Consider the following 26,965-nt stretch of genomic DNA (forward strand, 5'->3'; position numbering starts at 1 on the left):
TGGAGAGAAGTGAAAAGAGTAAGACAGGGTGGAAGTGAAGTTAGCAGGGGAGTGAAAGATAAACATGGTAGATTACTAGTGGAGAAGGGAGAAAAAGTGAGCAGATGGAGAGAACACTTTAAGGAATTGTTGAACGTAGAGGATGGAAGTAATGCGAGTATAAGTGGCTGGGGAATGGCTGGGAGAAGGAGGGAGGTGAGAAGACAGGTAGAAATCAGTAGGATAGAGGTTGTGGAAGCAATGAAGAAAGTTAAATCGGGAAAGCCCCAGGAATTGATGGAGTGTGTGGTGAGATGCTGAAGCATGGGGGAGAGATAGTAGTAGAATGGATGTGGAAGATGTGCAGATTGGCCTGGGAGGAAGGTAGAGTCCCGGAGGATTGGAAGTCAGGTATAATTATTCCCTTGTACAAAGGAAAAGGGGAAAAAGAAGTGTGTGGTAATCATAGGGGCATTTGTCTTCTTAGTATAATAGGAAAAGTGTATGGTAGGATACTTATAGACAGAGTTAGAGAAAGAACAGAGAAATTAGTTGGAGAAGAACAGGGAGGCTTTAGGAAGGGAAGAGGTTGTGTAGATCAGATATTCATTCTTAGATCTTTAGTGGAAAAGTTTCTAGAGAAGGGAAAGAAGTTGTATGCGGCTTTCATGGATTTGGAGAAAGCATATGACAGGGTGGATAGACAAGGATTGTGGAAAGTGTTAAGAATATATGGAGTAGATGGGAAGTTGTTGAATGCTGTGAAGAGTATGTATGATGGTGCTAAGGCTGCAGTGCGTGTGGATGGTGAACTAAGTGAATTTTTCTCTTTGAAAGTTGGTTTGAAACAGGGATGTGTCATGTCTCCATGGTTGTTCAATCTGTACATGGATGGGGTAATAAAAGAGGTACAAGGTAGGGTAGTGGATGTTGGAGTGGCCCTGGTGAGAGAGGATAGTGTTTGGAAACTCCCTGTACTGTTGTTTGCAGATGATACTGTGTTGTTGAGTGAAGATGAAGGGGAGCTGCAAGGCTTGGTGGATGAGTTTGAGAGAGTGTGTAAGAAACGGAACCTAAAGGTGAATGTAGGGAAGAGTAAAGTGATGGTCTTTGAGAGAGGTGAAGTCAGTGAATGTATAGCGAGGTTGGATGGTGAGGAATTGGAAAATGTGAGTACGTTTAAGTATTTGGGTAGTGTGATGAGTAAGGATGGAGGTTTGGAGGGTGAAGTGCTTGAAAGGGTACAGCAGGGAAGAAAGGTTGCTGGTTCCTTGAAAGCAGTGATAAGAAACAGGGAAGTGAGCATGGAAGTAAAAAAGTTACTACATGACAGTATTGTGATACCAACTCTAACGTACGGAAGTGAAGCTTGGACGTTGTTGGAAGGACACAAGTCAAGAGTGAGAGCAGTGGAAATGAGTTATTTAAGAGGAGCTTGTGGAGTCACGTGGAGAGACAGGCTGACGAATGAGGATATAAAGGAGCGTTGTGGTGTTGATGTGGATGTGATAGGAAGCGTTGTGAGGAACACACTGAGGTGGTTTGGCCATGCGGAGAGGATGGAGGGTGAAAGACTGACGAAGAGAGTGTATGTGAGCGAGGTGGAGGGTGGAAGAGGGAGGGGGAGACCGAGGATGAGATGGAGGGATGGGGTGGAGAGGTATATGAGAGAGGGGGGTGTGAGTTGGGAGCAGGGTAGTGAAATGGCGGGGGACAGGGCGACTTGGAGGCGATTTGTTTGTGGCCACCCCAAACGGGATTGAGGCGTCTGGCAATAGATAGATAGATAGATTTTTCTGTTTCTGCCCTCCTGTCTTCCTATTTTTCCCATCCTTCCTATCACTTTTCATTACGCTTCTTTCATTTTCAGGTGGCTTTACATCAAGTGGCAAGCCTAATGGTTTCCAGTAAGCTAGGAAACTGTTTACCATCATATATTCAACCTATACATGTTCCCTATGTGTCAGCAAGTGGGTTGGCAGAGGGTTAGTGCGCTTCCCCATAAAACGATTAACACAATAACAAATGGCCACCCCTTACAGGATTATGGCATCTGGCTGTACATACATACAGTAATCCCTTGATTGTCCAGATGTCCTATTATCCATATGATCCATTACCCGGACGCTGTGATCTGGCTGTTAAAACCATTATTTGTACATTTTTCTACATCGTTCAGACAAATTGCTCACGTCCGGGTGAAAATTTTGGCTGCGTGAACAGGGTGGGAATAGCCCAGTGGCACCACACTGTCTGGCTCACCCAGCGTCAGCTAGAGACCCTCTCATTTGCTCCCAGTTCCTGCCTGGCGATTGAGGGTATGTGTACACATGTGCATGTACAGTAGGTACATATCTGTTCATCTTTTTGAGTGTGAGAATCGCAGAAGAAATCACGAAATCACTTTTATCACAATATACTGTAATACAGAATAACACTATCAGCCACTCTCTTAGGATTTTAGTGTGATTTGGGTGTGTAGTACAATATTTCGTATTATTTACGCGAGAGAGAGAGAGAGAGAGAGAGGCACTCGGACAGGTTTAGACCCACCTGCATTGAGCTTATGTTTACATGTGTGCATGTATGGATGTATGTGTGCATATTTATAAGTGAGGGAAAGATTGTATGTGTACAAATGAGCATGGTTCATGTGAGAGAGAGAGAGAGAGGGGGGTGAAAATGAAAGTGAAGGTGAAGGCATAAGTGAAGAGGAATGTGAAAGTAAAAGCATGGAAGTTGAAAGTGAAGGTAAGTGAACATAATAGTAAAGATAAACTTAAAAGTGAGAAAGTAAAGATGCAAGTGAAGATGAAATTGAAATTGAAAATGAGAATGAAAGTAATAGTGAAAGTTAGAGTGAAGGTGAAAGTGAAATTTAACATGGAAGTGAATGTGAATGTCAAAGTGAACATGAAAGCAAAGGTAAAAATGAAAGGGAAGATGAACATGAAGCTGATGACGAAGACCAAATTATGTTAAGTAAAAATGAATGTGTGCCCAGTGCAGAGAGAGAGGAGAATAAATACAGGAATAACATACTGTAAGGGGTGTCCCTTCCGACAAACAAATGGAGGAGATAGGCACAACTTCGGTCCCTCCTTTCTCTCGCCTTCTCCATTCCCTCCCTCCCTCCCGCTCTTTCTCCGGGGGGTGGGGAAGTCAGTCTTTCCTCTCTCTCTCTCTCTCTCTCTCTCCTCCATTCACTGCCTCCTTCCCTCCCTCTCCCTTTCTGGAGAGAGAGAGAGAGAAAGAGAGAATAGATACAGGAATGAGATGGACAAGCATAGCTGTTACCAAAGCCCCAAGCATCTCACATCACTTCCTTGTTATGTACGAAGGGATGCCAGGGGAGAAGTCCACCATCCAGACAGATCCACTTTCTGGACATGCCTTTGGCTCTGTTACGTTGGATAATCGAGAGATTACTATTTGTTTGGCATGAAATTGGATCTGTCTGTCTATTAGAAATTTGCATGCTTATAACATGCAACATTTTTACCCTTCTAATATTTTGTCAAGGCACTGTCAGCACATCCCAGCCTCCCGGACAGCCTGGTGTTGTCGCTGGGGGTGAACCACTTGGCCCCTTCTGGTACTTGTGTTTACAAGATTGCGCTGGCTCACCTCACACAAGCACAGTGGTCAGATTGCTTCCTTATGCCACTCCTCAAAGCCCTTCACAGTCAGCACAGGTGATATATTCATTTCTCTGTCTGTCTGTCTGTCTGTCTGTCTCTCTCTCTCTCTCTCTCTCCCCCTACATCTGTTTGACCTGTATCCATCATCATTATTACCCCTTTCTTTCTGATGATGTAATTCATACTTGCTAACTTCAGATAAGTATTGTAGGCTGTGGGATGACTTCATCCAGTGAGAGGTTATCTTATCAGTTCCATATAACAACTTTTAATTTAATATCAGTGTATCATTGTTTGCATTTTGTGGTGAGATATGATTTTTTTTTTTTTTTTCATTAACTGAAATGTGTCATTGCAGTTGCACTCATTGTAATTTTTTTATGTAGTATTCATATATTTTTTTTTTTCTATCAACACTGTTCTTGTTATACATTGGCTATTATGCATTTAGTATACTCTCATGAATTTAAGCTCTCTCATTAATTACAGGCTGACTCGGCAGTATGCTCTGTCCCTGTGGCTGCCCCCAACAGTTCGACAGTACCCCAGTATCTACCCAGAGCTCATTCAACTCTGCAGCAATACTACTGGAGGTTGGATGGCAAAAATGGCCACACTAAGGATAGCACGAACCACTGGTCTCCTCGACTTGGAAGCTGAGGAAGAAGTTCAGAAAGGAGAGCAGTGCTTACATGGCAAAGAGACTAAGAAGGATAGTGCTGTGAAAAAAAGCAGAGATTACATTCCTGGTAGTTATAAGGATGTTGTCGGTGATGGTGATAATGAATTGTCTGGTTATATGGAGCAAAGTATCCCAAATATGCACTCATCCCCATCCTCTTCTTCTGTCATGAAATACGTGTGGGCAGCAATGAGACACATTGATGAGAATATTCGAGCTGAAGCTCTGTCTTTCCTTTGTGTTACACGCAAGGCTGCACAACCCCTTTCCTCTGTGGAAGCTGAATGCTTGAGGATATTTTTTGAATGGAATGCAAACATTGATTCTGCTCCGTTCAGACAAAGCATTTTAAAATCCTACAAAGCATTAATTGTAAGGATACGTGATGCATCTGCTTCTGAGCTAAAGAAACTTAGCACTTCAAGAAACTCTGCAGTGAAACCAGTGGAATGCTTTGGTACTTCCCTCATCTTGAGAGTGAATATTGGAATGTTGGTGTGGTTTGTCCATTTTTTCCATAATAACCTTTCTTTGAATGGAAACTACCAGAGAAAGATCCTTGCCTTGCAGTTATATAAGAAAACCCTCTTAGCATTTTGTACAGAAGTAGAATCCTCAAGGTATGCACTCATTTCAAGATATAAACCAATATGCAGTTTCATTAATACTTGTGACTCTTGCTTATATGGATTCATAAAAGCCAATAAGCAACTAATGACAGATTTATCATTGCCGTGTACAGTTGAAGCTCTTTTATATTCTTGCCTGGATGAAATGAATGATGTGCGGATGGAAGCAGAGGAGATATTAAAGATCTTAGGGTCCTTCAATAGCAATTTATGTTTGGAGGAGGCCAGAGCATGGATGAAGCGTGGCCTGGACTTGACTCGCTCCCCCAAGGCCAGTGATGTTGAAAGTGGAGCAGCTGTTATCGTGGCACTCTCTTCTCTCTGTTGTTCTACAGAATGTTGTATAACTGCTTTGGTAGAGGTAAGAAAAAATTATATGTTTTACCTTGGGAAATTGAGGATATTGATATTTACTGGTACAGTTATACAGCATGTATTAACAAGTTTCAGTGTAATCTTGGAGATTTTGTCGACTGATTTACTGTGTCATAGGATAAGCTTTTAAAGAAATATGCTACAGGAGTCCCTTCATAGAACTTGAAGTACCTTTACACTGTACTGTATTTCATTAGTATATAGGCAGTCCATATTATGTAAGTAAGGAATGTGTTATATCCATCCATCCATCATATATATCCATATATATCCCTCGTATGTTGCCCCATGAGGAGCGTAGGAGCCCAGGGCTAGGCAAGTTGGTCCTGACATTTAAGATGAGAGTGATCAGCCTTGTTCATCCCCAAGTGGCATTACGTGAGCAGTAAACCCCCACCACCCCTTGGATATAAACCTGCACAGGCTCAGTCCGATTGGAGCGCCTTAATTAGCCACTAAACCACCAGGTGCCATGATTTGGTTATGTGGTTACCATCCAGCGTAGTAAATGGTTTCCTGGTGTACAGGAAACCATTTGGCTTGTCACTCAGTGCAGAGTCACCCATAGGCAGAAGGAAGGGGAAAGAATGAAGGAAAGACAGACAAGGGAGTGTAAAGTCACCCACAGGCAGAAGGAAGGGGAAAGAATGAAGGAAAGAATGACAGAAAAGAAAGCAAAGACGAAAGGAAAGGGCAGACACCCAAATCGGAGCTACATTGAGTGAGTGGATGGTGAGTGCCCCCACCTACCACCAGCAGACACCCAAATCAGAGCTACATTGAGTGAGTGGATGGTGAGTGCCCCCACCTACCACCAATGTGTTAAAAGCATCATATCTTTTTAAATGTAATTGCCTCATGTAAATTAGGGAAAACTGGCAGTCTGGCTTCATTGACAACAGTAAAACTTTATTTGGCAACTTTCCTTTACTATAACAAGGTTTTAATAGCAAGAATGAACATCAGATTACTGACTTATCACAAGCACTTTCTGTATTTCGAGATCATTGCATGTTTGTATGTACATGATCAATACATACCGTATTTTATTATTTATTATGCTTCACCACATAAATGGCAAAGCTTCTTGTTTTTGTCAGTATTATTATGATTATTTTCTTTGCACCTTCTTTTCTTCAATCTTGATGATATTATACATGAAGGTACCCTAGGGTAACCCAAATCCTTTTGCCAAATATAAATGACCTTGACTTGTTTTTGAAGGTGATATTCTCATTTTTATTATAAAAATTGCACATTTGAAATTGACAGTTCTCATAATATGATTGAGACACAGCTATTTGGTTGAAAACCCTATGATAAAATGTATACTGAATAATTTTTGCTCAGTATTTTGTTTCTAGAGAAGGGAAAGAAGTTGTATGCGGCTTTCATGGATTTGGAGAAAGCATATGACAGGGTGGATAGACTAGGATTGTGGAAAGTGTTAAGAATATATGGAGTAGATGGGAAGTTGCTGAATGCTGTGAAGAGTATGTACGATGGTGCGAAGGCTGCAGTGCGTGTGGATGGTGAACTAAGTGAATTTTTCTCTTTGAAAGTTGGGTTGAAACAGGGATGTGTCATGTCTCCATGGTTGTTCAATCTGTACATGGATGGGGTAATAAAAGAGGTACAAGGTAGGGTAGTGGATGTTGGAGTGGCCCTGGTGAGAGAGGATAGTGTTTGGAAACTCCCTGTACTGTTGTTTGCAGATGATACTGTGTTGTTGAGTGAAGACGAAGGGGAGCTGCAAGGCTTGGTGGATGAGTTTGAGAGAGTGTGTAAGAAACGGAATCTAAAGGTGAATGTAGGGAAGAGTAAAGTGATGGTCTTTGAGAGAGGTGAAGTCAGTGAATGTACACCGAGGTTGGATGGTGAGGAATTGGAAAATGTGAGTACGTTTAAGTACTTGGGTAGTGTGATGAGTAAGGATGGAGGTTTGGAGGGTGAAGTGCTTGAAAGGGTACAGCAGGGAAGAAAGTTGCTGGTTCTTTGAAAGCAGTGATAAGAAACAGGGAAGTGAGCATGGAAGTGAAAAAGTTACTACATGACAGTATTGTGATACCAACTCTAACGTACGGAAGTGAAGCTTGGACGTTGTTGGAAGGACACAAGTCAAGAGTGAGAGCTGTGGAAATGAGTTATTTAAGAGGAGCCTGTGGAGTCACATGGAGAGACAGGCTGACGAATGAGGATATAAAGGAGCGTTGTGGTGTTGATGTGGATGTGATAGGAAGCGTTATGAGGAACACACTGAGGTGGTTTGGCCATGTGGAGAGGATGGAGGGTGAAAGACTGACGAAGAGAGTGTATGTGAGTGAGGTGGAGGGGGAAAGAGGGAGGGGGAGGCCGAGGATGAGATGGAGAGATGGGGTGGAGAGGTATATGAGAGAGGGGGGTGTGAGTTGGGAGCAGGGGAGTGAAATGGCGGGGGACAGGGCGACTTGGAGGCGATTTGTTTGTGGCCACCCCAAACGGGATTGAGGCGTCTGGCAATAGATAGATAGATAGATAGATTTTGCCATTTAGCCCTGTGGAAAGTACCAAATTCAACACATTTTAGAGAAAACCACAAAGACTTTAACCCTATTCGATGCGTCTCTTGGCAATTTCCCACACTCACAACCCTAGTATCGTAAAAGAAATCTTGAGTAATGTTATTGGTATGATGAAGTCAGACGATGGCATTCAAACCTGTCGACGCAGTAGCAGGCAAGCAACTCCAAACATATCATAGTGCACGCTCACTCACGCGCACACACACACACACACACACACACACACACACACACACACACACACACACACACACACACACACACACACACCGTCATCATCATCATCAGAACATCAAAATACAGACTGCCAACACACACAACCACTGGACACTTCTAACTATGTCACATGCACCTCACCTCTTCCATTCATATACTGTATACCCCCTCCCCACCCGTCCTCAGCCAGCGTGGGGTAGGACCTCCTGTCTAGAACCTTCCTAAGTGGAGAGTCCAGTCCTGCAGTGGACTAAAAATGGACTGTACATGATGATGATAATGCTACCACATATTTGTTTCTAATGAATTAATATATTTAGCTAAGCAACTATCAGCCACACTCAAAAAAGTGTATTACCAGGATATATACAGTTTGATTAATGTAGTGACGTTATAACACAATACAGTACCACAATGGTAGTCAAAACTGTTTAAAAATTGTTCATGTGATCTGGACTAATATCTGGTACAGTATATCGGAAAAAGTCCAGATTAGGAGGGCGAAGTCCGAATGTCGCTTTTATCGGAATTTTGCATTTTTCGGAATGGTTTGGGCCCCAAGTAGTCCATTATAGTGAGGTCTTACTGTAATGAAATGACAATATAGAGAAATAAATCACATCCTTAAGCCTGCTCCAGTCGCTCACTGTTGTCCATATGCTTCCAGTTGAGACTGTACTTAGTTTTGTTATCAGTGCCTTTCAGGTTTATCTTTGATAATTTAAAAGGCACATATTAATCATTAAAGATATCATTGCATTAATTTGTATGTGTATAATCCAGTATCTTACAAATAAATGAGAATTTTGGTTGGAATACAAAGTCAATTTGGTGCACATTCAAACACAGGAATTGACCAATCACCGCCCGAGAGCATCGCGCAGTGTTATAAGTACCACCTGTCCTCAGCTGGCAAAGTCAGAGTGTCAGACTCATTGAAACTGACTGTAATACCATTATTTTGAGCATTTGTTGTAATGTAGTGTAATATATATCTATCTGTCTGTTGCCAGATGTCTTCATCCCATAAGGGATGACCACAAACAAATTGCCTTCATTTCATGTGGTAGGTGGGGGCATCCATTATCCACCCACTTAATGTGGCAGTGCCTTATTATAGTGTAGCTCTAGACTGAGAGGTAAGCCAAATAATTTCCTGTAAACCAGGAAATCACTTACAGCACTGGGTGGTAACCTTATAACCAACCAACACGTGTTCTGTACATGACAAGTGAGTTGGAAGAAGGTCACTGCCCCTCTCAAGAAAACAACTAAAAATACAAACAAGAAGCCTATAGCATAATTGCCTGATATATTACCATGCTGTGATGGAGATTACATAAATGTTTTTGTGATCCCAAGCTCATCTGAATGCAGACCTGGTGGACTATAGGCTAAAGTTCTTCTGCAGTTCAACATCCTTTTTATGTGGGGTAGGGAAGGAGTTGAGGAACCTTTATATAAAATTGTACCAGTGACATTGCATGAAGGCATCCCTCTCCGGCACCAAGGAGGTTACAGTGCTCTTGTGTGAAATTTCAAAGTGTTTGTTAATATATGATAGTTTTATTTATTTATTTTTTATATATTTTATTATTTATTTATTTATTTTTTGGTAGGTGCAAATACTTATCATCCACTTGCTGAACATAGTACTGTACTACCTTCCGGTGACTGAGTGACAAGCCAAAAGTTTTTTTTGGATTACAGGAAACCCTGCACAGTACTATATTGGTTGGTGCTACATCCTGGTGTGACCCATAAAAATTTTAATTTGATGGGTTTAAGGGGTTTATTGCTCTCATCATTCCACTCTGGTCAGTCACTGGTCACTTGTGTGAATATGTGGACATAGTAGCCTAGCTCAGAGCTGCTGCACTCTTGATGAAATAGTAAGGGCTTAGATGATGGATGGATGGATGAATTAGGAAGAGGCAGTATTTTAAATGTTAAAATATTAGCAAATCTCTCTTATTCCACAGAAGCCAGGTGGGGAGTCTTCATGCCAGGATATAGTGACTTTTCTATTTAGACGTGTGAAGGAGGAATTCAGAGGGGCCCAAGACAATCTTCTCCAAGCAGCTCGAAATGCTCCTATTCATGGCTCACTCCTGGTAGGAACACTACCTATGTATTATGTAGAGAAAAGTTGTGGTCTTTGAGAGAACTGAAATACAGTAATTGAATGCACAGTGAGGCTGGATAATGAGGAAATGGAAAATGTGAATGCATTTAAGTACAGTACATCCCCCTAGTACGCGAAATCCTTGTACACGAAACCCCTATTGCACGAGGACCCGTTTTTAATATTTTCCTAACCAGAGTATGTGAGTCACACTCACACGATGCGAGGGGGCAGGAAAAAACTGCCCAAAACTGGTGTTTTCCGGTGTGAACCCCAAGAGCAACACCTGCCTCTCCACTACGTGCCACACTCTGCCCACCTTGTGCCTAGGATTAATCGAATCCTTTGTGCCCTGCATAGGTTCAAGGAGGAATTCGAGAGCATGGAACTGTACCAGCAATGAATGGAAGTGGTTCTGAGTTCACTAGATAGAACCTTCCTTTACTACACAGAAAAGCACCAACAAGAAATGAACAGGAGGAAACAAACCCTCATCACCCGTTACATTCAGTGGCCACCACAAATTCAGGAACCCGAGGAAGCAGTGTCTTCTTTTGCAGAGCCAATTCCTGGGGAGGAACTAGAGGATGAGGTGATGTCAGTGGTGTCATCAATAGATTTTGAAGGATTCATGGAGGAAGTGAGGGAGGTGGCTTGTGAGTGTTGATGAGGAGGTTGGTGAGGCGGGTGGTGCGGCTGGCAGTGCATTTAGGTGGTGCAGGGGGTGCACACTAAGTGCCTCACCCTGCCTCAGAACCCCTTCTTACATCCATCGAGCCTGTTGTCTTCTTTGATTAAGGTCTATCTATCTATCTATTGCCAGATGCCTCAGTCCCGTTTGGGGTGGCCACAAACAAATCGCCTCCACGTCACCCTGTCCCCCGCCATTTCACTGCCCTTCTCCCAACTCACACACCCCTCTCTCATATACCTCTCCACCCCATCCCTCCATCTTATCCTCGGCCTCCCCCTCCCTCTTCCCCCCTCCACCTCACTCACATACACTCTCTTCGTCAGTCTTTTACCCTCCATCCTCTCCACGTGGCCAAACCACCTCAGAGTGTTCCTCATAACACTTCCTATCACATCTACATCCACACCACAACGCTCCTGTATAACCTCATTTGTCAGCCTGTCTCTCCATGTGACTCCACAGACTCCTCTTAAATAACTCATTTCCACTGCTCTCACTCTTGACTTGTGTCCTTCCAACAATGTCCAAGCTTCACTTCCATACGTTAGAGTTGGTATCACAATACTGTCATGTAGTAACTTTTTCACTTCCATGCTCACTCCCCTGTTTCTTATCACTGCTTTCAAAGAACCAGCAACCCTTCTTCCCTGCTGTACCCTTTCAAGCACTTCACCCTCCAAACCTCCATCCTTACTCATCACACTACCCAAGTACTTAAACGTACTCACATTTTCCAATTCCTCACCATCCAACCTCGTTGTACTTTCAGTGACTTCACCTCTCTCAAAGACCATCACTTTACTCTTCCCTACATTCACCTTTAGATTCCATTTCTTGCACACTCTCCCAAACTCATCACCAAGCCTTGCAGCTCCCCTTCGTCTTCACTCAACAACATAGTATCATCTGCAAACAACAGTACAGGGAGTTTCCAAACACTATCCTCTCTCACCAGGGCCACTCCAACATCCACTACGCTACCTTGTACCTCTTTTATTACCCCATCCATGAACAGATTGAACAACCATGGAGACATGACACATCCCTGTTTCAACCCAGCCTCCAAAGAGAAAAATTCATTTAGTTCACCATCCACATGCACTGCAGCCTTAGCACCATCATACATACTCTTCACAGCATTCAACAATTTTGCATCCACTCCATATATTCTTAACACTTTCCACAATCCTTGTCTATCCACTCTGTCATATGCTTTCTCCAAATCCATGAAAGCCGCATACAACTTCTTTCCCTTCTCTAGAAACTTTTCCACTAAAGATCTAAGAATGAATATCTGATCTACACAACCTCTTCCCTTCCTAAAGCCTCCCTGTTCTTCTCCAACTAATTCCCCTGTTCTTTCTCTAACTCTGTCAATAAGTATTCTACCATACACTTTTCCTTTTATACTAAGAAGACAAATGCCCCTATGATTACCACACACTTCTTTTTCCCCTTTTCCTTTGTACAAGGGAATAATTATACCTGACTTCCAATCCTCCGGGACTCTACCTTCCTCCCAGGCCAATCTGCACATCTTCCACATTCATTTTACTACTATCTCTCCCCCATGCTTCAGCATTTCACCACACACTCCATCAATTCCTGGGGCTTTCCCCATTTTGACTTTCTTCATTGCTTCCACAACTTCTATCCTACTGATTTCTTCCTGTCTTCTCACCTCCCTCCTTCTCCCAGCCATTCCCCAGCCACTTATACTAGCATTACTTCCATCCTGTATGTTCAACAATTCCTTAAAGTGTTCTCTTCATCTGCTCACTTTTTCTCTTTTCTCCACTAGTAATCTACCATTTTTATCTTTCACTCCCCTGCTAACTTCACTTCCACCCTGTCTTACTCTTTTCACCTCTTTCCAGAGGTGATTAAGGTGAGCAGCCATATTCTTGTTATTTCAGTTTTACAGCTACTGCAAATTGACTTAGGACCTCCCCCCCCACAAGGTATTAAAAAACAGAAATCATAGTATATCACAATGTTTGTTCATGAAATGCCATTCATTAATATGAAATTGTCTTACCCTTGTTTTTCAGTACCAGTTGGATGCATTTTGGCATGGAATCACTTAGATCGCTAAAGTAATCTAAGGACATTTCTTTGCACCAAACATTTGTCAGTTCAGTCTTGATGTTGTCCAGATTGGATGTCTTCTCTACCATCTTTGCCCAGCAGTTTTCTATTGGATTTAGAGCCGGACTGTTGCCAGGCCAATCGAGGACCTCAATCCGATCATCCTGAAGCCTTTTTGTCACCTTTCTTGGCTTGTGACATGGAGCTGAATCGTACATGAAAAAGTCACACCCTTGAATAGCAAAAGAGTAACAGATGATCTTTCTGAACCTGAATGTACCGGCCTCCATTCATCAAGTTCTTAGGAAGAAAGTAGAGGCCTTCCCTTCCCATTTCACCAGAGAAACACCCCTATACCATTGCTGATTGTGGGTGCTTAACAATCGGCACCATATAAGCAGGGTCATATCGACTACGGGAGGCAGGCCGATGAACCTTGGCAGAATGCACCTGGAACACTTGAAATGTGCTTCCATCGAAAAACATAACTTTTCTCCACTCATCCGATGTCCACTGTGCATACTTCTTGGCAAACTGAATGCGCTGCTTCTTCGTGCGGTCAGTGAGAAGCGATTTCTTGGCTGCGGTGCGGCATGGCTAACCCGGCTCCTTCTGCAAGCTGTGTTGGATAGTTCGAATTGAGACGTCTTGTAACAGCTGGGGATACATTATCTACAGTTCTGTTGCTTTCAGTCGAGGATTCTTGATTACGTCCCTCGTCAGAAGCGTATCTGTACCTCTGGAAGTTGTCCTCTTCTTTCCACTGCCTTGCTTGTGCTCTGGTACGACATCAGGTGGCAGGCTGCGCACTGCAGCAAGAATCTTTATGACGGTTGACTGCATGTCCAGTACGTTCACAAATCGTGTTGATAGGGACATTATCCTGCCTTCATGCAATGATACGGACCCTCCCATCCCTTGAGCAGCACTTTCCAGGCATGACAACTCGACTGTAGGAAAATAACAGGGCAAACAGTAATGCATACGAAAAAAGAGGGAGGTTCAAGCTCGGAGCGACAGGAATATATACTCCCACTCTCGCGTCTGGGCAAGCACTGACTTGATGAGTGTTTCACCACCTCCCAGCAACACCAGAGGAGTTGCCAGTTACTTCTTGCCCAAAAAATTCATCTGGTACTGATAGGAACACAAAACAAAGACAGACAACTCTCCCGTAGCAATTCTGTATGTAGGTCTTAAGTCAATTTGCAGTGGGTAATATATATATATACATACACAGTCAAGTCACCAAAGGCGCAGCTAATTGGTTCTGGACCGAGCCCGTGCCATAGAAAACCGTGCCATACAAATAACTAAACCTATGGGAAAAATGGAATTTGGTTCTGGACGTTCACCCAAAGTCCCCCTTTTCATCTCACTTTTCCCCATTTTTCTCCACTTACACACACACACACACACAAAATCAAGCAGTCAGTCAATGCATGTATTACACATAACAGTCGGCACAAAAAATGGGAGGGTGATCAGCCTTGTCTACTTGGACAGTACCACGCGCTGCAGTTCGAGTGAAAGAAAGCTCGGCCAAGTAGACACAGATCAGCTGACCGACCAAAACATTAAAGATGGCGGAGGCTGCCTGGTCAAGTACTGATTGAAGATGTTTATTTGATAACGTTTGTATGCTCAAGTGTCAACAAAACTCGCATTTAACTCATTAATAATCATTCTTATATACGTGATGATGGTGGGAGGCATTATACTTTGCCTTAGCGCAGAGATAGGTTCTTCGTCAATAACCCATTCATAGCAGTTATACGAACAAACCTATAACCTAGTCACAATACCCCAAAAATCTTTAATGTTTCATTAATTAACACAATGAATTTGGTGAAGTTTAACCTCCTCATAAGAGAGAAAAAAGTCCACAATTGGAGCACATATAGGATGGAGCTGAAGTGGTCGCCATCTTCTTTCGTTTACAAACAGGGGAGCACGCCGCCAGGGGAATTTGCCTGCGCATTTCAAACCTTGCTGCGCCCACGCCATAGGTAGTTTATGCGCATGGTCCATTTTGGAGGGGTCTGGCACCGTGCCATCATAAAAAACCGTGCCATAGAAGTCCGCGCCATAGGTGACGTGACTGTACATACTGTATATACAGTAATCCCTCCACTATCCAATGTAATAGAGCCAAAGGCATGTCCAGAAAGTGGTCCCGTCCAGAAAGTGGTCCCGTCCAGAAAGTGGGCCCCTGCCTGCTGGACTGGTACATAAGGACCCTAACCAAGCCTAACGTTGAAAGCCACCTAAATAACTCCCTACCGGACATGCATAGCACCTATTTAAACCTATTTAAGACCCTATTCACACCAATAATGGACATAAAGCATGAAGTAAATGAAAAGGAACCAAAGAATGAGGAATCAGAAGTGACTGTACCTCAGCCAGGGTACTTACAGCACGTCTGTGGCCGCCTTCTCAAAGGGTTTGGGAGTGATGAAAATACTCTTGAAGCACGTACAGTAATCCAGTGTTGTGCTGTGCTTACAGCAATTCTTTGCACTGTGAATTATAATTGTGTAACATTGCACATTGTTAATTGCACCACGTCTGTTTCAACCGCCAGTTTGCACTCCACAGTTAATCCTTGGCACTGTAAATTCTAATTTCTTAACACTGCACAACACTGTAAATTCCTGTGTGGTCTGCTGGCGAGGTATTGCAGTTTATTCACTGTTTATTCACAAAAAACGAGCACGTGAGGCATCCACTGTGATAAGCATCTACTTGCAATGGAAGTTAGGCAGTAACTGTTGATGACGAGGAAACAGAGTTGCCAGATCACAACAACCAATCTATGTAGGCTAGCAGATTAATCAGAGAGAGCAGACAATTTACCATCTCCATCCCGTGTATCCTCATACATGTGAAAAATCTGTTTGGTAATGCATTATTCTGATTCATTACCAAATGAATTTTTCATTACCAAATTGGCCCATATTTGGTAATGAAAAGTACCAAATGGCAACCCTGACAGGGGAGGGGGGAGGAAGGAAGGGGTAAAGGGGCCATGGTGTAAACGGCTGTTTGGCACCGCGCAGCAATTTCAAAATACGGGAGGGGAAAAAATCGGATTTGGGGGGAATTTTTTTCTTTTTTTGGCCATTTTTGGGTTCTGAAGGTCCAGGCTCACAATGTCCGGTAAGTGGGGTGTCCAGAAAGTGGGCGTTTGGATAATATAGGGATTACCGTATAGATATAGATATATATATATATATTGTATATGTATGTATATATATAAATGTGTATATATGCAGTATATATATATATACATATTTATATCTATTGCCAGACGCCTCAATCCCGTCTGGGGTGGCCACAAACAAGACGCCTCCACGTCACCCTGTCCCCCGCCATTTCATTGCCCTGCTCCCAACTCACAACCCCCTCTCTCATATACCTCTCCACCCCATCCCTCCATCTCATCCTCGGCCTCCCCCTCCCTCTTTCCCCCTCCACCTCACTCACATACACTCTCTGCATCAGTCTTTCACCTCCATCCTCTCCACATGGCCAAACCACCTCAGTGTGTTCCTCATAACGCTTCCTATCACATCCACATCCACACCACAGCGCTCCTTTATATCCTCATTCGTCAGCCTGTCTCTCCATGTGACTCCACAGGCTCCTCTTAAATAACTCATTTCCACTGCTCTCACTCTTGACTTGTCTCTTTCCAACAACGTCCAAGCTTCACTTCCATAAGTTAGAGTTGGTATCACAATACTGTCATGTAGTAGCTTTTTCACTTCCATGCTCACTTCCCTGTTTCTTATCACTGCTTTCAAAGAACCAGCAACCTTTCTTCCCTTCCAAACCTCCATCCTTACTCATCACACTACCCAAGTACTTAAACGTACTCACATTTTCCAATTCCTCACCATCCAACCCCGCAGTACATTCACTGACTTCACCTCTCTCAAAGACCATCACTTTACTCTTCCCTACATTCACCCTTAGATTCCGTTTCTTGCACACTCTCCCAAACTCATCCACCAAGCCTTGCAGCTCCCCTTTGTCCACACACAGCAACACAGTATCATCTGCAAACAACAGTACAGGGAGTTTCCAAACACTATCCTCTTTCACCAGGGCCACTCCAACATCCACTACCCTACCTTGTACCTCTTTTATTACCCCATCCATGTACAGATTGAACAACCATGGAGACATGACACATCCCTGTTTCAACCCAACCTTCAAAGAGAAAAATTCACTTAGTTCACCATCCACACGCACTTCAGCCTTAGCACCATCATACATACTCTTCACAGTATTCAACAATTTCCCATCTACTCCATATGTTCTTAATACTATCCACAATCCTTGTCTATCCACCCTGTCATGTGCTTTCTCCAAATCCATGCAAGCCACATACAACTTCTTTCCCTTCTCTAGAAATTTTTCCACTAAAGATCTAATAATGAATATCTGATCTACACTACCTCTTCCCTTCCTAAAGCCTCCCTGTTCTTCTCCAACTAATAATATATATATATATATATATATATATATATATATATATATATATATATATATTTATATATATATATATTTATATATATATATATATATATATACACAATATATGTACATGAATGTACAGCTCCGGACAGATGAAACGGCTACACCCCATCCACCAGCGACTTGGTTTGGGTCTCAGTGGTTCTGGTAACAGTTGCAGGTGGAGAGAGGGGGGATGTGGGAGGGTGAGGAGGGGAGAAATGTGGGCGGAGTTATATAGGGGGTAGTGTGGGAGGGTGAAGAAGCAGCACAGTGTGGCTGGTGGGAGGGGGAGACAAATGGTTGGGTAGCGGAGACGAGAGTCTGCTGGAGGGCAAGACAAGTGAGTGTGATTAGATGAAAAGAAATTACAAAAAATGAATTATTATAATATCTGCTGCATATATTGCATTTTATCTACTAAATAAAAACACTGTCTATTATTCACCACCGTATTTGGGTATCCTACTCATTATTATTATCCTTTGGATATTAGGCAATAAATAAAGATACTGGACGGTCTTTCGGACCCGAACCAATTTTTTCATAACTTTTTTCTTCAGCTATTTCCGTATTCCTATTATCCCTCGTGCTTGAAGTCCCCCTTTTTATCACTTTCTCCTATGCCCTACATTTTTTTTAGGCATAAGGCAGTTTAACTTTCTCTTTAAATTACCATATGTGTCAACAAATATTCCTTTCATTAATCTATTTAATTACCTGTTTTCTTTCAATATGCATTTGTCTAATAATGGGTGTTACACCTTAATTGGCGTCGCTATTTGACGTTTTGAATAAATTTGGTCTAAATTTACGCATATATTGCAGTCTCTCTCAAGTAGGCTGGCAACTTCACACATCCTCCCCCCTGCTTTCTCCTTCTCTCGCTACCCGTTCCCTCCTTTCCTTTTGTAGTACTGTTTATCTATTCTTTCTCATATTTTAAACCTCATTCCTTCTTACAAACTTTTAGTGCCATAGGAATTTCTCCCTTATCACCTACAGTCCTACTACATGAAAGTGGAAAAAACTGCCATCAGGAAAAGAATAACTGGAAATTTATGGCGAAGGTTACGATATTAGTTATTTAGAATGAAAGTGTTGGCAGATACGCATTCTTGACGTGATTATCGCAGCCACAGCATTTCGCCTTCATAAAACAGAAGGACTATAGGTTTCATGCATTACCTCCTTACCTCCAGCATTACTGTGCAGAACGCCATGTATAACACATTAAGGACCACAAGGACAGTACTGGTAGTCATCGTGATTCTCATGAATCTCTCCATAGGCTATTGAAAACAGTGCTTTATGCTCAACTTCAGAATTATGTTCTCATCATGGCAATGATAGGCAAAGATAAAAACAATATATACAACCAAATTATCATTTATTATACAACAAAGCTCTAACTGCCCCCGTGCTGCAGTCTCAAGGGTGTAACCAGCTCACACAATCACATGTAACCTGAAGAAATTAAATACATGATCCTATATATATATATATATATATATATATATATATATATATATATATATTAATAACCATGAACAACACTGTTTGATCTAAAATTTATTGTGTTGGGTAAAGCAGAGGACACTAACTAGCACGGCAACCTACCACACGGAAACCACCATGTTGCACTACACGCCACAGAAACCGATGCACAGACCATGATATCAGTGAAAAGACTATGAGAAGAGTATTGCACGAAGCAGGGTTGCATCACAGGACCCTAGCAAACGTTATGTTGACAAGCCAGAGGATTTTTGGAAGTGTGTCACTGAAGGCGCAACTGCTGGAGAAGGAATAATACTCGGTGAGTATTATTTCTGAGGTTTTCGCTTCTATAAACTAAACTATTCAGTCATACATGACCATAAAAATATATTAATAATTACTGCAGGGGGACAACCAGTTTCGTTACAACGTCAGTCCATGCAGAGGAAATTACTTTGGGCATATAGGGTTACTCGATGTTAAATTTCATAAGTGTTGAGCCTGTATGATTATATATATATATATATATATATATATATATATATATATATATATATGATCAGGTATTTAATTTTTTTCAGGTAGCACGGGGGCAGTTAGAGCTTTGTTGTATAATAAATGATAATTTGATTGTATATATTGTTTTTATTATCTTTGCCTATCATTGCCATGATGAGAACATAATTCTGAAGTTGAGCATAAAGCACTGTTTTCAATAGCCTATGGAGAGATTCATGAGAATCACGATGACTACCAGTACTGTCCTTGTGGTCCTTAATGTGTTATACATGGCGTTCTGCACAGTAATGCTGGACTTAAGGAGGTAATGCATGAAACCTATAGTCCTTCTGTTTTATGAAGGCGAAATGCTGCGGCTGCGATAATCACGTCAAGAATGCGTATCTGCCAACACTTTCATTCTAAATAACTAATATCGTAACCTTCGCCATAAATTTCCAATTATTCTTTTCCTGATGGCAGTTTTTTCCACTTTCATGTAGTAGGACTGTAGGTGATAAGGGAGAAATTCCTATGGCACTAAAAGTTTGTAAGAAGGAATGAGGTTTAAAATATGAGAAAGAATAGATAAACAGTACTACAAAAGGAAAGGAGGGAACGGGTAGCGAGAGAAGGAGAAAGCAGGGGGGAGGATGTGTGAGGTTACCAACCTACTTGAGAGAGACTGCAATATATGCGTAAATTTAGACCAAATTTATTCAAAACGTCAAATAGCGACGCCAATTAAGGTGTAACACCCATTATTAGACAAATGCATATTGAAAGAAAACAGGTAATTAAATAGATTAATGAAAGGAATATTTGTTGACACATATGGTTATTTAAAGAGAAAGTTAAATGCCTTATGCCTAAAAAAAAATGTAGGGCATAGGAGAAAGTGATAAAAAGGGGGACTTCAAGCACGAGGGATAATAGGAATACGGAAATAGCTGAAGAAAAAAGTTATGAAAAAATTGGTTCGGGTCCGAAAGACTGTCCAATATCTTTATTTATTGCCTAATGTCCAAAGGGTAATAATAATGAGTAGGATACCCAAATACGGTGGTGAATAATAGACAGTGTTTTTATTTAGTAGATAAAATGCAATATATGCAGCAGATATTATAATAATTCATTTTTTGTAATTTCTTTTCATCTAATCACACTCACCTGTCTTACCCTCCAGCAGACTCTCGTCTCCACTACCCAACCATTTGTCTCCCCCTCCCACCAGCCAGACTGTGCTGCTTCTTCACCCTCCCACACTACCCCCTATATAACTCCGCCCACATTTCTCCCCTCCTCACCCTCCCACATCCCCCCTGCCTCCACCTGCAACTGTTACCAGAACCACTGAGACCCAAACCAAGTCGCTGGTGCATGGGGTGTAGCCGTTTCATCTGTCTGGAGCTGTACATATATATCTATCTGTCTATCTGTTGCCAGATGCCTTAATCCCATAAGGGGTGGCCACAAACAGATTGCCTCCATGTCGCTCTTTCCCATGCCATTTCACTGCCCTGCTCCCAGCTCACACCCCCTCTCTCTTACACCTCTCCACTCCATCCCTCCATCTCATCCTTGCCCTCCCCCTCCCTCTCCCCCCCTCCACACCACTCACATACACTTTCCTCATCAGTCTCTTACTCTCCATCCTTCCCACATGGCCAAACCACCTCAGTGTGTTTCTCCTAACGCTTCATATCACATCCACACCACAAGACTCCACTTCCTCATTTGTCAGTCAGTCTCTCCATGTGACTCCACACAATCCTCTCAGATAATTCCTTTCCACTGCTCTCACTCTTGACTTATGTCCCTCCAACATGGTCCAAGCTTCACTTCCATACGTCAAAGTTGGTATCACAATACTGTCATGTAATAACTTTTTCACTTCCATGCTCACTTCCCTGTTTCTCATCACTGCTTTCAAGGAACCAGCAACCTATCTTCCCTGCTGCACCTTTTCAAACACTTCACCCTCTAAACTTCCATCCTTACTCATCACACTACCCAGGTACTTAAATGCACTCACAGTCTCCATTTCCTCCCCATCCAATCCCACTATACATTCACTGACTTCTTTTCTCTCAGAGACCATCATTTTACTCTTCCCTACATTCACCTTTAGATTCTATTTCTTACACGCTCTCCCGAACTCATCCACCAAGCCTTGCAGCGTCCCTTCGTCTTTACTTAACAACACAGTATCATCTGCAAACAACAGTACAGGGACTTTTCAAACACTGCCCTCTCTCACTAGGGCTGCACCAACATCCACTGCCCTACCTTGTATCTCTTTTTATAACCCCATCCATATACAGATTAAACACCCGCGGAGACATGACACATCCCTGTTTCAATCCAACCTTCAAATAGAAAAATTCACTCAGTTCACTATCCACACGCACTGCAGCCTTAGCGCCCTCATACATACTCTTCACGGCCTTCAACAACTTCTCATCTACTCCATATATTCTGTATATATATATATATATATATATATATATATATATATATATATACATATATATATGTATATATATATACGTATATATATGCGTATATATATATATATACAGTAAACCCTCACTTTATCGCGGGGTTATGTTCCAAAGGCACCCGCGATAAGCAAAAATCCGCAATGTATCGACACTACCCCTAAAATGGCTATTTATTGTCTATTAATAAGAAAAACCAGTACGGGTACTCACTGATGATGAATGAGATGAATTGAAGATGATGATGATCATGAAGTTCAGTACAAGCTGTATATTAGTTGTGCAGCTCTTGAGAGGGCGCCTATGACGACATTTCTGCGGGCAGTGAGCGAAACGTAAGTGTGGGAGGTCGGTCTACCACGCACCACACAGTTAGTTTGAATCCGATGATCGAACCATGCGTGACTCGCAAATCATTATTTGTGGCATATTTTTCTGCCTTCCAGTAATTGCTTGCCTTGTCTGTCAACATGGGGCCTAAGCCTAGTGCTAGTGATGCGTGTGGTAACACACCAAAACAGACTAGTAAAGTGATGTTGCTGACAGAGAAAGTTAAAGTGTTGGACAAACTTAAGGGAGGAATGTCGGCGACAATTCTCCGTCAGGACAATTCCCTGTCATTTATTTACATACCAGTGTATTTAGCAAGTACAGTACACTAGTTTTTTACTTATATGAGTTATAAAATCCCCCTGAAAATTAGTTATTAAAGTATTAATTAATCAATAATAAGTATATTTATAGAATGACAGGGAATCATCCATGTTTTGATGGTGAATTGACTTGATGGTGAATTGTCTCTGAACCGTGTGTTTGGGGTGAGTCAACTGTTCTTACAATAAAGAAGACAGAACGTAGCATACGGGACTAAACGGGAGTCAGTGTGGGCTAGTGCACCAGACTGTGCTGAAGTGTCTCCACCTATACTTGTGAACTGGCTTGGAACCGTGTGTTTGGGGTGAATGAGTCAACTGTTTGGACAATAAAGAAGGCAGAATGTAGCATATGGGAGGCAGTGAGAGTTTGTGCACCAGACTGCTGAAGTGTCTCCACCTATGCCTGTGCTTGTCAGGTAAACTGTGGTATGGTGGTGCGGTGCGGTCCTGCTCCTTTCTTTGAGGAGGGCGCGTCAGCAGCAGCCAATCAGCGGCAAGTAAAAATGTAAAGCATGTTTGGATTGGCTACTGGTAAGGCTCCAGCCAATTGTGTGCCACCTACCAATGAGTCTGGGTATTTCCTCACCCCACGCCACGATTTCGCTTGTATTTTATCAAATACATTAGCCGATTTTTAATTATTATTTTAATTAATACAGCTATTAATATTTTAGAATAAATAAAGATGTAAAATACCATAAACATATCCATTTCAGAATACAGTACTGAAAATAAAGATGTAAAATATGTACTGTACCCTAAAAATAGCCGTAGTAGGCTTTGCGGAAACAGCGATGAGGTGGGGTTTCCCGCAATGTAAAAATACTTAGGTTCCAATGAAAATCCCGCGATAAAGTGAACCGGCAATATCTGAACCGCATTATAGCGGGGGTTTACTGTATATATATATAATATATATATATATGTATATGTATATATACATATATACGTATATATATGCGTACATATATATATATATAATATATATATAATGTGTGTATGTGTGTATATACTGTATATGTACATTAAAACATCGATATAACAAATTTCAGTAGACCGGAATTCTCTTTTATCGGACTCGAGGAGCTACCGGACTAAATTCCTATATATCAGAAAAAGTCCGATAAAGCCAGAAGCAATACGGACTGCCTGACCACTTCAGCTATGTGCACCACAATAAGGTAAATAAAAGACTTGTTTATCAGTGTATAGTACAGTATTATTATATGTATTATACCATTTGATTAAAGTAGTGAAGTTATAACAGTACAGTGCTGCAGTGGTAATCAAAACAGTTTGAAAACCATTCATGCGATCCAGACTAATGTCTGATATATCAGAAAAAGTCTGGATTAGCAGAGGGAAGTCCAGATGTTGCTTTTATCAGAAATTCGCATTTTTCGGGATTGTTTGGGTCCCAATTAGTCCGTTATAGTGATGTCTTACTGTAGACATGTACAGTATATATATATATATATATATATATATACAGTACCCTCACGTCCAACGCGGTAATATTGTCATGCATGGGTCCTGTGTTGGACCAAAAACATGTTGGACAAAAAACAGGGCTTATGGGGAAAAATCAATTATGTCAGCAACCCGAGGAAAAATCACCCTAAACACCTACCATATACCCATACATATATTGGTACTACTGTAATTATAATAAATGTTACTGTACTATGAATGATAACTAACCTTTTAGGATAGTGCTGGTGGGCTTGCTGGGAATGGAAGGTGATATCCAAGGCTGTAGGTAGTCCTACTGGGTCCCCGGAGGATGGCTGCTGGCATCACTAGCGAGTAATGGCTGCTGCTTCTCCTCAACCTCCCTCATAAATCCTTCGAAATCACTCTCAGAATCACTATCCTCGTCCACATCCGTGGAAGGTCCTGCGTCTGCCTGTCCTAGCACTCTTCTCTCTTCCTCCTTTTGCTGGAAGAAGCTAGTGGTGAGTGTCTGAGTCCTCTTGTTAATGTGTCTCCTGTACAGATCAGCATAGTAACGCGCACTGTTTTCCACGGTATGTATCACTTCCTGGCATCGGACTTCATTAGGATCCCTGTTCATGGCCTCCTTAAGAATTTCAACAGCATGAAGGATCTCGGTAACATCCTGTGTCTTCAGGGGGGAAGCTGGAGGTGTGTTGGAGTCTGCAGCAGCCATTCTCGCCTCCTTCTCTATCTGCGCCTCGTCAATTGCAGCAACTCGACGAACAGCTTCATCCAAGGTGGTCTCCTCTCGGCTTTGCACAAGGTCTGTTAAGTCCTCATCTGCAACCTCCTCACAGCCGGGGACCCTCTGAAGTTCTGCCAAGGTTGCCTGCCTGCTGTTCTCAGGGCACTGAAGTGAATCTTGTTGGTGAGAAGTGGTGAAGTACGGATTTAGCTTGCGCCAGGCATGGTTGATTGTTGCCATGGTAACACTATCCCAGGCAGCCACAATATTTTCAGCACAATTTTTCATGTTGTACTTTTTCCAAAACTGTACAACAGTCATAGCAGCAGGGTTACTTGGAATAGTTGATGTCATGGCAGGGTGGGGATATTCCTGAGGTGGTGATGCTGGCAGTGGTGTGGCAGCGCTTGTTCCTGGTACAGGTGGGTCAAGATCAGGAGAGGACGAGCGAGATGATGTTGGTGAACTGTCGGGGCTTCCACCCATTTCTGCCTCCATCTGCTTCACCTCTGAAAAAGTTTCTGTTGCTCTCTGAAGATGTCGGCTTAGTCTCTGGTTGTAAAACATCTTGAAGTTACTTGTGACCTCCTGATCAGGAGGCTGCATAAGTGACGTGGTGTTGGCTGGTAAAAACACCACCTTCACTGCTGGGTCTTCGTCAGCCAAGATCTGAGGATGTCCACGGGTGTTATCTGCTAACAGGATGATTTTTTCAGTAAGTTTCAGAGCTCTCATCTTGCGTTTTGCATCAAGGATGAAGTGTTTCTTAAACCATTCCATACAGGATACTGCCGTCATCCATCCCGAGTCATTTTTATGCCAGATAACATCCAGATCTCCCATAAAGCAGTTGTAGAAACACCTGGGGTGTGCCACCTTGCTTATCAAAAACGGTCTCATTTTATGAGACCCGGAGGCATTGACGGTTAGAAGTAGAGATACACGGGACTTGTCGACCTTCCTGCCTTGTCTCTGGCGGCTGGTTTTCATGACGTAAGTGTTGTTAGGCATCTTCTTCCATTGTAGTCCCGTCTCGTCCATATTGTACACTTGATGTGCTGTGTACCCTGCCTTCTCTATGATGTTCTTCAGTAGAGCTGGGAATTCTGAGGCAGCAATGTGGTCTGCTGAAGCAGTTTCTCCATACAACTTGGCCCGCCGTATCTCCTTCCTCTTCAGAAACAAGCAAACCACCCTGTAGAGGCACGGAATGAGTCAGGCTGTGACCCAGTCCTCCTTGCAGCCACACTATAGAACTTCTTTGCCATCTCCCTGATGTTCAAAGAATCTACAGGAACACCCTCTGCCTCCTTCCTCCTTACGTACATACTGAGGTACCGCTCCATTATAATGATTGCTGGGTCAGTAGGCCTGCACCTGGAGTCACGTGACCCTCCTCCGTAAGCCTTCACTGCCGCCAGGAGCCGCCAGGATCTTGTCTTGGTTTTTTATTATAGTCCTCATCCTGGCTTCATTCACGTCGTAGGCCTTGGCGATGTCCACATTCCTCTCCCCTTTCTTCTTCCTCTCGATAATTTTTATCTTGGTTGCCTGAGGGAGGTGCCGCCACTTCTTGGGGTTCTCAGAAGGTTTCCTAGGCATCGTGAGCAGGGTAAAATGCAGTACCAAGGGCAGAAAATGCTACGAGAAAAAAGCACTGTCCAATGCGAATTATGAGTGTCGCTGTGGCGGGAGAAATTTAAACAAAACATCACGTGACAGCAGAAGCGTTTTTAATTGGGCGGCATCACGATCACGTTACAATAGTGGGCAGGGAAGGCTACTTGATCAGAAGTTTTCATTGGCTATCATCATCATGGGAATGTCCAGTATGACCGTGTTGGACCAGGGGTGATCATGCTAGAGGCGAACTCTGCGGATTTCGCCCAGTTCTCGGAGCTCCGTCCGTGTTATGCTAACACAATCATGTTGCAGTAATTAAATCGTATTGAATCATATTAATTATTTGCTCTCCATGCTGGATGCGAATCGTGCTGGACAAACGCGTGTTGGATGCGAGGGTACTGTGTATATATATATATATATATATATATATATAAATAGATAGATAGATAGATAGATATGTAAATATGTTTTGTATCTATATATTTATA

At 42.4% G+C, this 26,965-nt stretch overlaps 1 protein-coding gene across 1 annotated transcript in view; it reads left to right on the forward strand.

The window, feature by feature from the left end:
* LOC145411653 (uncharacterized) overlaps positions 1–26,965 on the forward strand; it is a 119,781-nt gene that overhangs the window by 42,948 nt on the left and 49,868 nt on the right. Inside the window, exons 7-9 of the mRNA XM_080281659.1 lie at positions 3,502–3,674; positions 4,110–5,292; positions 10,066–10,197. Coding sequence (XP_080137785.1) covers positions 3,502–3,674; positions 4,110–5,292; positions 10,066–10,197 — 1,488 coding nt within the window. The remainder of the gene's footprint in view (positions 1–3,501; positions 3,675–4,109; positions 5,293–10,065; positions 10,198–26,965) is intronic.

This window comes from Coenobita brevimanus, chromosome 90, assembly GCF_032717465.1.
Source record: "Coenobita brevimanus isolate Jiangsu-jjx chromosome 90, ASM3271746v2, whole genome shotgun sequence".
In the NCBI taxonomy this organism is placed as follows: Eukaryota; Metazoa; Arthropoda; class Malacostraca; order Decapoda; family Coenobitidae; genus Coenobita; species Coenobita brevimanus.